This window comes from Stegostoma tigrinum, chromosome 3 (assembly GCF_030684315.1).
Source record: "Stegostoma tigrinum isolate sSteTig4 chromosome 3, sSteTig4.hap1, whole genome shotgun sequence".
NCBI lineage: Eukaryota > Metazoa > Chordata > Chondrichthyes > Orectolobiformes > Stegostomatidae > Stegostoma > Stegostoma tigrinum.
This window is the reverse complement of record NC_081356.1, coordinates 64505657-64519144: the sequence shown is the minus strand read 5'-3', so window position 1 is coordinate 64519144 and position 13488 is coordinate 64505657. Positions and strand designations below refer to the sequence as shown.

General features: G+C 40.1%; 1 protein-coding gene across 1 annotated transcript in view; it reads left to right on the top strand.

Annotated features, from left to right (window-relative positions):
• Nucleotides 1–13488, top strand: part of vps13a (vacuolar protein sorting 13 homolog A) — a 379786-nt gene that overhangs the window by 300673 nt on the left and 65625 nt on the right. The window contains exons 61-63 of the mRNA XM_048527513.2: nt 2990–3132; nt 7936–8017; nt 8139–8252. Of these exons, the coding sequence (XP_048383470.1) occupies nt 2990–3132; nt 7936–8017; nt 8139–8252 (339 nt within the window). The remainder of the gene's footprint in view (nt 1–2989; nt 3133–7935; nt 8018–8138; nt 8253–13488) is intronic.

The following is a 13488-nucleotide window of genomic DNA, read 5'->3' as shown; positions in this document are numbered from 1 at the left end:
GGACCTGGATGAGGGATGACGTGGTGTACAAGTAAAGCCTTTGATAAGGTTCCACGTGGTAGGCTATTGGAGAAAATACTGAGGCACGGGATTGAGGGAGATTTAGCAGTTTGGATTAGAAACCGGCTTTCTGTAAGAAGGCAACGAGTGGTGGTTGATGGAAAATATTCAGCCTGGAGTCCGGTTACTAGTGGTGTGCCTCAAGGCACCACTGCTGTTTGTCATTTTTATAAATGACTTGGACACAGGCATTGGTGGATGGATTAGTAAGTTTGCAGATGACACTAAAGTTGGTGGAGTGGTGGACAGTGTGGAAGAATGTTGCAGGTTGCAGGGAGACTTGGATAAACTGCAGAATTGGGCCGAAAGGTGGCAAATGGAGTTTAATACTGATAAATGTGAGGTGATTCACTTTGGGAGGAATAATAGGAAGGCAGAATACTGGGTCAATGGAAAGATTCTTGGTAGTGTAGATGAGTAGAGGGATCTTGGTGTCCATGTACATAGATCCCTGAAAGTTGCCACCTAGGTTGTTAGGGCTGTTAAGAAGGCTTACGGTATTTTAGGTTTTATTGGTAGAGGAATTGAGTTCCGGAGCCGTGATGTCATGCTGCAACTGTACAAAACACTAGTGCGAATTCATTTGGAATATTGCGTGCAGTTCTGGTCGCCCTATGACAGGAAGGATGTGGAAGCATTGGAAAAGGTGCAGAGGAGATTTACCAGGATGTTGCCTGGTCTGGAGCGCAGGCCCTGTGAAAAATGGCTGAGGGACTTGGGTCTGTTCTTATTGGAGAGAAGGAGGCTAAGAGGGGATTTAATAGAGACATACAAGATGATCAGAGGATTAGATAGGGTGGACAGTGAGAGTCTTTTTCCGAGGATGATGACTTCAGCTTGTACAAGGGGGCATAGCTACAAATTGAGGGGTGATAGATTTAAGACAGATGTCAGAGGCAGGTTCTTTACTCAGAAAGTGGTAAGGGCGTGGAATGCCCTGCCTGCCAATGTCGTTAACTCAGCCACATTAGGGGCATTTAAACAGTCCTTGGATAAGCATATGGATAATGATGGGATAGTGTAGGGGGAGGGGCTTAAATTAGTTCACCGGTCGGCGCAACATCGAGGGCCGAAGGGCCTGTTCTGCGCTGTATTGTTCTATGTTCTATTTGGCCCAGATCCCCATCTGCAAGGATAGGAGCTTTCCTGTTTGTTTCATAACATTTGATCATCACAGTGAGAGGGCCAGTTCTTGCTTTGTAGCATGTAAACTGATGTGCCACTCTACTTAAAGAAATGATGCAGTGGAATGAGCACTGGAAGGTCTTGGCAGTGACAAGTGCTTCCACCATTCCTGCAGTCTGATTTGACAGGAAAGGCACCAAAGAACCCAGTTGTTTAATTAATGAGGTGAACAGTGGAAAATTGTGAGACAAGTCACTCTAAGCCATGGCAGTCCAGATGCCATGAATCTTAACTTAATAAAACAATTGAACAGCAAGTGAAAGAATTCTGCTCGTTTTGCTCTTGCTTTCTACCTCCATCCTTAATTGAATGGCAATGTTACATACAGAATTGTTCCAACCTGATAGGACCTTCGAGAATCTAGGGCATTCTAGAAAATTACAACAAATGTGTAACTTTTAAGACCTGAGCATACAGGCCATCAAATCCAGTGTTCCTGTCAACCTTTAGTGCCATATGTTTGCCTCGTATTTTTATCTATAATTAAAATGATTGTTGCAAGCTCCTCCTTCTATTTGGGTCCTTCATTTTCTACTATAACTGATTATTTTGCCATGAAAACAGATTTTTAAAAAATCAACTTCAGAGTTTTCCATTTTCTTTTTCTGTATTAATTCCTCATCATCTAAGAGATCAGTTTTTAGCTATTCTGTTTCTAAATGCTTACAGGAGCTCACACCTTTTATATTTTTTGCAAGTTCACACTCTCAACTTATTTTCTCCTTTTTATTCAATGTTTTTGCTTTCTATAATGTCCCTAATTTTCTGATCTCGTGTTAATTTCTTCTAGATTGCATTTCTCATCTTTCATTTTAACGCCGCCCTTAACTTCTTTCATAGTAATGGATGGTTCATCCTGCTTATGGAGTCTCTCGTTTCCAATGTAATATGCCTTTGGGAATTATTAATTATGTCTTCAAATGCCTAGCACTACCTTTCTACAGTTTGCTAATCTATTTTTACAGTCCTCTTTAGCCAACTGCCTTCACAGCTTCACAGCTTTTACTTTAAGTTCAAAGAGCGAAGGATTTAAATCACTTGACAATGCCAAAGGCTATCCTCTTTTTAAATCGTACATTTCAACTATTAACCCCAACAGGCTACCCGACCTTTCCAATGAACTTGAGCAGATTTTGAGCCTCTCCTCAAATTTTCAAATCAGTTTTTCAATTCAATGAAACTTGAGGCAGTTACACTTTTAAAAGTGGGTGTAAACTACATCTATTTATTTTTTGCTCTCTTTTTCTTTCACACTGTCACTCATACATGTATGCGCATAAATATACACACATGCACACACAAATGGTGGGTGCTGGATAAGGGAGTCCAGTACTTATGGATTTGGACTTGGATGCTGTTTTGGGTAAGACGTGGGACCTGTTACCTACACCAGGCCAGCACCTTTTATGGAAAATAACTTATTTGTAATTTCATGCTAACAGTGATTGTAATTACTTTTCACCCAACTGTACTTCTTATAATTATACTACGTACTGGAGGTACCTGATTTATTATTATATTTGAGAGAATGTCTTGCAGAACAACTTCAAAGAAAGCCCAGTAATTCAAATGTCAAATTGGTCAAAATGAAAATTATCCAGGATTGTCTGTCACACTGGTGGGGCAACGACAAATACCTATTCTAGTTCTTGATCATTACAGCCATAATTATTTGAATAGCATTTCAACATTGTTGCCAACAGCTGTGTATCATTTTCTTGCACTAACGTTTATGTTCTTGTAGCTACATTTGAGCTTCTCCATTAGTTCTGGAGGGGAAGAAAGTAACAAACAACAAGAAGCAGACCTGATTCCACTACAATCTCTGAATCTTTTGCTGAAAAGCATTGGAGCAACTCTCACTGATGTACAAGATGTTGTCTTCAAGTATGTGAATTACTTGCATGATTTTATAAATTATTCAGTGTACATTGCTGAAATACTCTGCAGATTGCAATAGTGGTATTTGAATACAAAGTCAAAGAATGTTGTACTTGGTGAAAACTTTCAGTGCCGTTTAACAGGTTGTAAATTCACAGTGCACCTCCGAGAACTTGACTACATAACCTAGACTAAAGTTTTGTGCAGAAGTTAGAGAAATTTGCAATGCTTGAAGGTACCATCATTTTCTAGGTTGACTTTTATTGTGTGGTACTGAGAGAACGTCACTTCTTCATGGTACTATATTTCTTATATTAAACTGGAGCATGTAAGTTCACAACAAATAGGGGCAGAATTAGACTTCGCCCCATCAAGTCTGCTGTTCACCCCCATTTTCCTGCCTTCTCCCCCTAACCCTTCAACCCATTACCAATTAAAAATCTGTATAACTCCTGCTTAAATTTACTCATTGTCCCAACATCCACTGCACTTTGGCGTAGTGAATGCCATAGATTCACCACTCTTTGGGAGCAGTAGTTCCTCCTCAATTCTGTTTTAAATTTGCTACCCCACATCCTAAGACTATAAACCTCTCGTCCTAGAATGCCCCACAAGAGGGAACATCTGCTCCATGTCCATTTTTATCCATACCCTTTTATAATCTTGAATATCTCCATTTGATCTCCCCTCATTCTTCTCAATTCCAGAGAGAGTAGGCCTAAACTGTTCAATCTCTCTTTGTACAACATTTCTGGGGTCAATCTAGTGAACCTCCTCTGAGCTGCCTCCAATGCCACCTCATCTTTCCACAAATTAGGGGACCAAATCTGTGTACATACTCCAGGTGCAGTCCTATCAGTTATATAGTTGCGACAATACCTCCTTACCTTTATATTCTATTCCTTTAGCTATGAAAGCCAACATTCCATTTGTCTTCTTTATTATCTGCTGTACCTGTATGCTAGTTTTCTGTGGCCCATGTTTGAGGCCACCCATATCCCTCTGCACTGGAGCATCCCGAAGTGTCTCCCCATTTAGCTAGTTCGTCACCTTCCTATTTTTCCAACCAAAATGCATGACCTCCCACTTATCCACATTAAACTCCATCTGCTATTTTGGCAGACTCCTAATCTGTCTATATTCATTTGTAAAGTTGTTATTTCCTCATTGCTGTTTACCATCCCACCTATTTTTGTGTCATCTGCAAATTTGGCTGCAGAGCCTTCTGTCCCTGTATCCAAGTCGTTAATGTGGATTGTAAGTAGTTGGGGCCAAAGGACCAAATCCTGTGGCACCCCACTTGTTACTTTTTGCCATCTAGAAAAATACCATTTATCTCGACTTTCTGTCTTCCATTCATCAACCAATCACTTATCCAAGCTAATAAATTGCCCCTAATCCCATATGGCCCAAACTTATGAATTAAGCCTTTGTGTGGCACCTTATCAAAAGCCTTCCAAAAGTCCAGATATGTTACAGCTATGGGACCTCCATTATCCACTTTGCTTGTTGTATCTTCAAAGAACTCTAGCAAATCAGTCAAATGTGACTTGCTCTTCTTAAAGTCACGCTGACTCTGACAGATAGTGTTTTGACTTTCTAAATGTTCTGATATTGCTTCCTTGATAATTGATTCTAACACTCTCCCAGCAACAGGGGTTAAGCCAACTAGTGTGTAATTTCCCACGTATTGCTTCCCTCCCTTTTTGAATAGGTGTGTTACGTTAGTATTTTCCCAACCCACTGGAACCTTTCCTGTGTCCAGAGAATTTTGGAATATTGTAACCAAAATCTGCCTATTAATGAGTCCAAAATATCCATTCCAGAATTCTGAAAAATAAAGTCTGGGCTACCTTTATTCCCAAGTTTAACTTCCCATAAGCTTTATTTCATTATCCTGCTACTTGTTTGAACTATGTTGACACGCATAAATTTGCTGCTATGATTTTCCATTGAAGAAATTTGGTGTTTTTATTTGCCACTGGGGCATGAGCATTTCTGGCAAGGCCATCATCATTGCGAATTCCTTTAAGAATTTTATGTTCATTTGTGTAGTAATTGGAATGAGATTGGCCAGGTGGATCTTGTTGAGTATGAGATCCTTGATTAGGGCTGTCGACCTGGGCCAGTCAAGGTGCTCTGGCTGACATGTAAACAGGAGTTATTAGCATAATACTGTTCTCTGGCAGCGTAGGGGATAAAGCGCAAAATAAACAGTGGATTAGGAGAGTCTCCTGATATGAAGGACTAATTCCAAGCTGGCTGGTCACAGCCAGTGTACTGTACACTTGTAAATAAAGGAAAATAAAATACAGCAGAGTCTGAAAGTCTCCTCACTCTAGGGACTGATTCTGAGCTGGCTGATCAGAGCAGATGTACAGTGCATGTGTAAATAAAGGGTAACTTGGTGACAGGATACTGGCTACTGTGCAATTATTTCACCTTAAAAATTAAAGGCTACACGAATTTCAGCAGGTGGTTTCCTTGTCTATGGGGACTTTATTGGGTCCTGAATCAATGTTAGGTACTTCTGAAACAACTCAATGTGTACTCTGATATGATGTGTACTGTTGTTCTGTTGCCGCCTCTAATTGGTCTGTCCTCTCAGTGGTGAATAATTTATTCAATGTCATCGATATTTTGAAGATACAGTGAAAAATGTTTTGTCATCTCAAGTCCAGTGCCACTTTGAGATACTACAAAGATAAAAATAAATTAAATAAGAGTTCATTTTCTGTTAAATTGGGGCCTCAAACACATCTTTGGGGCTTCTGCGTGGTGTTCCGGTCCTCAACGAGTACTTCTCTGGGAACAGTGATGGTGACGGTGATGCCCCAGGAGACTCCTGCTCTGTGGCCACTGCCTCGCTGACACTGTAAAGAGTCCAAACATTGGGCCTACCACTGTCAGGATGCCCATTCTGAGCAGTGCCGTCACCAAGAACCTAATTTCCAGGCCTACTGCTGCCACCAGAAATCCCCACTGGGCACTGCTGTCATCAAGATTCCGGGTTCCAGGCCTATTGCTGCCAGGAGTCCTCAGTCTGAGCTTATTGCCGCCACCAAGAGTTCAGGCCTGTCACTGCTGAGTCCAGGCTATCAGCACCGCAGCCACGAGCCGCCAGCAATTCCAGTGACACTGCTGCAGCCTCCAGTGAAGAAGAAAGGAAGAAAAGTAGAAAGATGAAAAGTACATAAAGAAAACAATGCCACTGGCCTGGACCCGGATAGGCTTCAACGAACCCAAACAATACCTACTGTGCTGTGCCTTCTTGGTTTGACAGTGGTGTTGATGCCTCAGAGTTGGCAGTCACTTTGAGTTGTTGCTCGTAGCAACTGCTTGCAACCAAAATCATTCTTCTTTAAGTTAAGTCTAATGGTGTGTATGCCTTACAATTTTAATCATTTTGGACCTTTCTTACCTATAAATACAGGCAATGGTGTTGCTTTAGGTTGCTGAAATAGACTCTATAGCAGTGGAGCTATCTTTTGACTTTGTTCTATTAAAGAGCCACCCAGTGATAAGTTGACAATTAAGTTAATAGATGTATTGAAAATTTGTTTATTTTCCAGTTTAATGTATAATTGAGATCTGATTAAATCAACATAACAATGTCCATTTTTGTTCTTTTGCCTCTTTTGGTTGCAAGTGGCTTTTGGATCTTGTCTAACCAAAAGCCCATTTGTCTAAAGTCGCTCTCACTGATCCACTTGTTTTCTGGCTTTTTGAAAAATGTTAATAAATGATTTAAAACATGTAAGATAAGCTTATAAGAATCTGTATAAAAGATAGTGTTGGTTAAAAAGTACTTGAAATCAAAATTAAATTGAAGCAGTAACAGTCATAAGGAAAGAAAAGTGAGATAAGGAAGCACAAGTATAAAGTTTACTTCTCATCCCAGGTGCATGATCTTCCTTTGGGGCTTCAGGATTGTGTTGTACATATTAAGTGGTGTTTGAGGAACAAACTTTCCCCAAATTGACCACTTTCTGTCCAGTTTAGATAGTGTTGGGCACTCAAAGACACAGACTAATTGCAGGCACTGAAAAAGACAACTGGTTCCTACTGTATGTGGAGGAAAATGCAACAGGAACTTGGAGGGACCTCTTTCCAACTACTTTTCTTTTGCAATAAGGAAAAGTACCCTTGAGCACTTGAGCTGGTGCTGCAACTGAAGCCAGACAGTTGAGGAGAGCCTGTAATCCTGCCTGCGGTTTGTGTTCCATGCATACTTCCAGAGATGGCCTTTGACTAGTCACACATTTCCCTCCTAACTGTAGGACCAAGAGACAAGCAAGGAAATTCCAGCCAGCCTCCAATTATTAACCATAACAGACCTTTAATTGGCTACACTTTAGTTGTGTCTATAACCCATTCCCACTTCCAGTTGTTTCCCAATCCCTCCTCTCATTGTTAATGCCCCAGGACCAGGATCAGAGTCCGGATTTGGTACAGTGGCTGGCAGCCTGAATTTATAATCCACCTGCCTCTCTGTCTGCTGTGCCCTGTTGTGATGTAAACATTCAGCTCGAAGTAGCTTTATTTTACATTAGTATACTTGTAAAAATATCCACAGTTAAAGTCTACTTGTTTTTCAAATATTTATAATAATTTAGAAGTTAGTGTTTTGCAGTCTTGAAAGGGCATTCAGTACCCAGAGAGATCTGATAATTGTGTAAGGTTTTGAAGTTTCAAATCTTTTCACTACAGGCTTGTGTTGTTTAACATCTTTCAAGGGGCGATCACATTATAAATTATGGTAGACAAATAAATCTTGTGCTTAATATTCAAATACTCTGTTCTTTGCAGGCTTGCATTTTTTGAAATCAATTATCAATTTTATACCACGCAACAACTTCAGTGGGAGGTAATCCGACATTATTCTAAGCAGGTATGTAACAGTATTTCATGTGCAGTTTTAAATATCATTACTTAATAACCCCACTGTCATTACGACAAGTATTTATAATATTAAATTTGTTTTTAAACAATTTCTGCTTCTCTCCCTCTAGGCAATCAAGCAATTGTATGTGCTTGTCCTTGGACTAGATGTCTTAGGCAATCCTTTTGGTTTAATCAGAGATTTATCGCAAGGAGTTGAAGCATTTTTCTATGAACCTTATCAGGTCAGATTTCAATCTATAAACTATTTAATACATCGGCTATTCATTTGGAATGCTGTAGTTGTAAATAAGTCAAATGTATGTTGTAGGGAAGATCTTTACTTGCATTGCTCAGACCAGTTTGCAGACCCTGGTACCTCTGTCCGATTTCAGAGTCAGCAGATCAACGGTTGACATAATTTGGTCACTTCCACAGTTACTGCAGAATTGCTGCCCTACTCGACAATGATTAAACATGGCTAAAAGGACAAACAAAGTCTGAGCTTTTCATTATGCAGTTATCATGACTGACACACAAGAAAGAGTGTCTTGGGAAAAGGAACACCAGTTTATGCAACACGAGAAGAGATTACCAAATAGTTGGGTCATAGTTGACAGGGAGCTGCAGCAGGAATAGTTAACTTTTATTCTCCCCTCTTCGCAGCTTTGACAAAGGGTTTTGGCCTGAAACGTTGACTTCCTTGCTCCTCGGATGCTGTCTGACCTGCAGTGCTTGTCCTGCTCCACATTTATTGACCTTAAATAGGTATCAGTCTCTGTTTTAAAAAAAAAGCATATCAATAGTAAAAGGGTGATAAGTAGGGCCAATTGTTGACTGAAAAGGGGTTCTACACTTAGACGCAAGAGGCAGAGGTGTTATTTTAATATTTTGCACCTACTTTTACATACAAAGCAGAATCTACTCCAGCCATGGTGTAGGAACATACCTCCTGACTGAGGACAAAAACTCAGGCAGGATTCAGGCAAGTGGAAAATGTTTATTCAAGCAGAAACCAATTGATGCAGGGACAGGGCCAAAGAACCTTCCCCTAAATTAGAAGGTAGATCAATGACACACTCTGATCTTTCCAGTGAAAATACAGCATTTTATGTGCTTTGTTACAATGATCAAATATACCGTTGTCACTGTCCTTCCCCCTTTAATACATACACCCAATCCCATGGCAGACCTAATCAATGATGGAAACTTCTGTGGACAACCCCAGGTTCCCATGATCTTATGATGTTAGCTCTCGGCCTTGGGATGCTTCTGTGGATCCTCTTCATTTACATTCCAAAAGTTTAATGTCTATACTCCTTCGGCTCTTTCTCAGGTTTGCTTATCTGTAAGGACAGCTCAAATTCTATTACCCACTGTATTTTGGTGCTGTCTTTTTTTTTCCCCCGCATTCAGTTACTCCTAATATTTTCTCACTGTCCCAACTAAATAATGTAAAAAATAAAATGTCAATTAGTTTTAACTATTTCTTATAAGTTTAATAAGTGATTAAGGTTTATGGGTAGAAGACTGGAGATTGGGTTTGATAAACCTATTAGCCATGATTGAATGGCAAAGCAGGCTCAATGGACCAAATGACCTCATTCTACTCCTATGATCTTATGGCCATACACTGGACTTGCACAGAAAGTTGTAGGCCCTAGAATAAAACTGACAGAGACAATATAGATACAAAATTGGCTGAAGAACCGGAAATAGAATGATGATGATGATTAACGGATTTTTCTTCCTGTGCTGGAAGACAGTTTGTATTGGAGGCTCAGTGTGGGAACGCCTGCTTTTCCTGAGATGTGTAAATGATCTCGATCTCGGCGTGCATGTGACACTTTCAAAGCTTATGGATGACACAAACTTGAGGATTGTAGACTGAGGAAGATAGTTTAAATCTTCAAAAGTTAATTGACAACTTGGTAGAATAGGTGGATAGATTGCAGATGAAGTTCAGTGCAGAGAAGTATGAGGTGATCAATTTTGATACAGATGATATAGTTGATGCAGGTGTGGAAAGAGTATAAAACAAAGGGTGCTATTCCAAAGTGTGTGCAGAAGAATGAATCATTACAGGTAGCAGGACAGGTAGTGAGCATGGTTAATACACCATACAGTTTTCTAGGCTTCATAAAAAGGGGCACAAAATACAAGAGCAGGGAGTTTATGATGAAGTTGTATAAGACACTGGCTAGACCCTAGCTGAAGCATTATATACTGTTCGTACACCACGTGATAGGATGGATGTGAATCAATTGGAGTGAGTGCAGATGTTTCTTATGAGAATGGTTCCAGGGTTCAGACTCTTAAAGTTTGGCTCTGTTCTGCTTGGAGAAACAGCTTAAGAGGAGATTCGATCCAAGTGTTCAAAATCACAAAGGGTGTGTATAATGTTGATAGGGTAAACTGTTCCTATATATAAACAGATGAAGAACCAGTGGGCATAGTTCAAGTGTTTTACAAAAGGAGAAATTGCAAAGTGAGAATAAAATTGAACATGGCAAGTTATTGGAATCTAGAATGCGCTGTCAGAAAGTATGATGGAAGCAAGTTCAGTTGAGACATTCACAAGGGCATTTAAGGTGATTGTTTCTATTTACATATGGCAGGGTTATGGGAAAAAGGCAGGAGAGTGGTACAGTGCTAAAATGCTGAAAAATCCAGTGCAGATACACAAGGCCAAATGACCACCTTCTGTACCATAACAGTTTAGTGATCATAAGAGCTGGGAAATGAAAATCTTGTTTTTCTTTGTTTGATAGTAATGGTTATATGAATTATTTTGATTAACCTCCCTATACCTAAGTAGGAAAGTGAATAGCTAGTGAGTCTTTGTTTTCTAATAAGTTTTATCATCTAAGGACCAGCAGAGTTGATAAGCTGGCACCAGTTGATGTGGTTTACATGTCTTTTCAGAAGACATTGCATAAGTAAGAGAATGGCATGTAAAATTAAAGTAAATGGGATTGGAGATAGTGTACGGAGATGGATTGAGAACTGGTTGCCAGACAAGAAACAAAGAGAAGAAATCGATGGGTCATTTTTTTTTAGTGGCAGCCAGTAATTAGTGGGCTGCGAAGGGATTAGTGCATGGGCCCCAGTTAGTCACAATGTATGTTAATGATTTTTATTAAGGAAACTATAACAAATCAAGACACGGTAAGCGTGACCTTCATTCATGACCAGGGAGGCCAGGACAAGGGATCACAGATGGGGTCTACAACTGAGATGAGAAATTTCATCATCCACAGAGTGGTCAATCTTGAAATTCTCAGCCTCAGCTGCTTTTTGTGGCAGAAAAATTGAACATTTTCAAGGCGGAGATGGGTAAACTTCTTATAGCTGAAGGGATCAAAAGGTGTATGGCAAAAGCATGAGCAGGGTACTGACTAGGATGATCAGCCCTGATTATATTGAATGGTGGAACGAGTTCAAAAGACTGAATGGCCTATTCCTGTTCCTATTTTGGACAGTGGAATGACAGGGCTGTTGAACTTTTTGGAGAATATATCATATATATATAAACTGCAGGACATTATCTTTGAGTTCTGAGGGAAGGGTCACCAGACCCGAAACATTAACTCTGTTTTCTCCTCCACAGATGCTGCCAGACCTGCTGAGCTTTTCCAGTAACTTGGTTTTTGTTCCTGATTTACAGCATCTGCAGTTCTTCTAGTTTTTATTTAGGACATTATCTTTGTCTGGGGTAATATTTATAGGAATTGTCATTTGAAGCAGCTTGAGCTCTGCGCTTTGGAGCTTGAGTAGCAACTGGTGTTGCTGCAGCACATGTACCAGGTTGGCAGCTTCATGAATAGCATATATAGAAACGTAGCCCCCTGCAGCTTAAGAAAATGCAGGAAGAACAGAAATGGGTAAACTCCAAGCAGTTAGGAAGAAATGAACAGCCTGCCGTGACTACCTGAGTACTTTGTAACTAGTATTTTGATCAGTTTTATGGTTCATCTGGTGAATGCCGCCAGAGCTGAGTATATGGCACAGCTTAGCTGTAAATGAGGGCATGAAGTTAAGTAAGGTTAGAAGAGCATTTGTGACAGGAGATTCAATAGTTAAGGGAAGAGACCGGCAACTCTGACCAAGGATACAAATCCAGAATTGTTTGTTGACTCCATGGTGCCAGAGTCAAGGATATCGCTGGCCACTGAGCACCCAGAGAGTGGAGGATCAACAACTAGCAGTTCTGGTTTGATATAAACCAGCTATGTAGATTGGAAAATGATGTGGTCATGCAGTTAGAATTTCTGGAGCTACATAGGGCATAGTAATAGAAGGAAGCCTGCTCTACCATTCAATGAGATCATGCCTGATAATCCTCAAATCCATTTTCCTGCCTTTTCTCCATAACCTTTGATTTCCTCATTGATCAAAAAACTGTTAATCTCAGCCTTGAATATAATTAATGACACTGCTGCAACAATCCTCTGTATGGTAAAGAATTCTACAAATTGACTGAGAGAAGAGATTTCTCCTCATTTGTGTCTTGAATATGCGACCGCCCCCACCCCTCCAAATTATTCTGAAGTTACTCGTCTGGTCCTAGACTTCCCAAAAAGAGAAACAGCCTTTTTGCTATTACAAGTCTGTGAAATCCGTTAAGAAGGTTGTACGTGTTGATGAGGTCCTCTCCTGTTCTTCTATATTCCAAGTACAGACCCAGATAGGAAGTTAGCAACCAAGACCTCCAAATGTCTTGGTCTCAGGACTATGCCTAGTAACACTGCAAATGAATATAGAAATAACAGGTCCATACAAAGAAAAATGTTGCAGGAGGAAGGGCTTTAGGTTCTTGGTACTTTGGGTTCAGTTCTCGGTGTTCTGAAACTTTTTACATGTTGGATGCATTGTTGCTAAAAACAGCCATAACCAATTTCCTTGTGAAGTGATTTCTTAATGTAACTGAAGAGGGTTTAAATTGTGTCAGAGAATCGAGAGGCAACACTTGATAGCCCTACCAAGGTGCAGAGGATATTTGGAGATAGGGACTACTAGAGTAGGAAACAGATAGGTATTATCCATTTGTCAAGAAGGAATGTAATAAAGTCTCCATTGGAGTTGCAATGCATGTATATGAATGTGTAGAGTGCAGTAAATAAAGTTGGTAAACAGCACATAGATAGCCACATGGAAATATGAAGTGCTGATAATAAAAACCAGCTCAAAGAAAGGTGATACTGGATATTAAATATGCTTGAGTACAAGGTTAAAAACCAAAAGAACTATGGATGCGGTAAGTCAGGAATAAAAACATAAGTTTCTGGAAAAGCTCAGCAGGTCTGGCAGCATCTGTGACGAGAAAAATCAGATGAGTTCTGAGGAAGGGTCACCAGACCTGAAATGTTAACTCTGATTATCTCTTCACAGAAGCTGCCAGATTTGCTGAGCTTCAATACAAGATGTTCAGGAAAGATTTAATAGGAGGTGTCTGCATTGATGAAGGAGAACAATACAGTG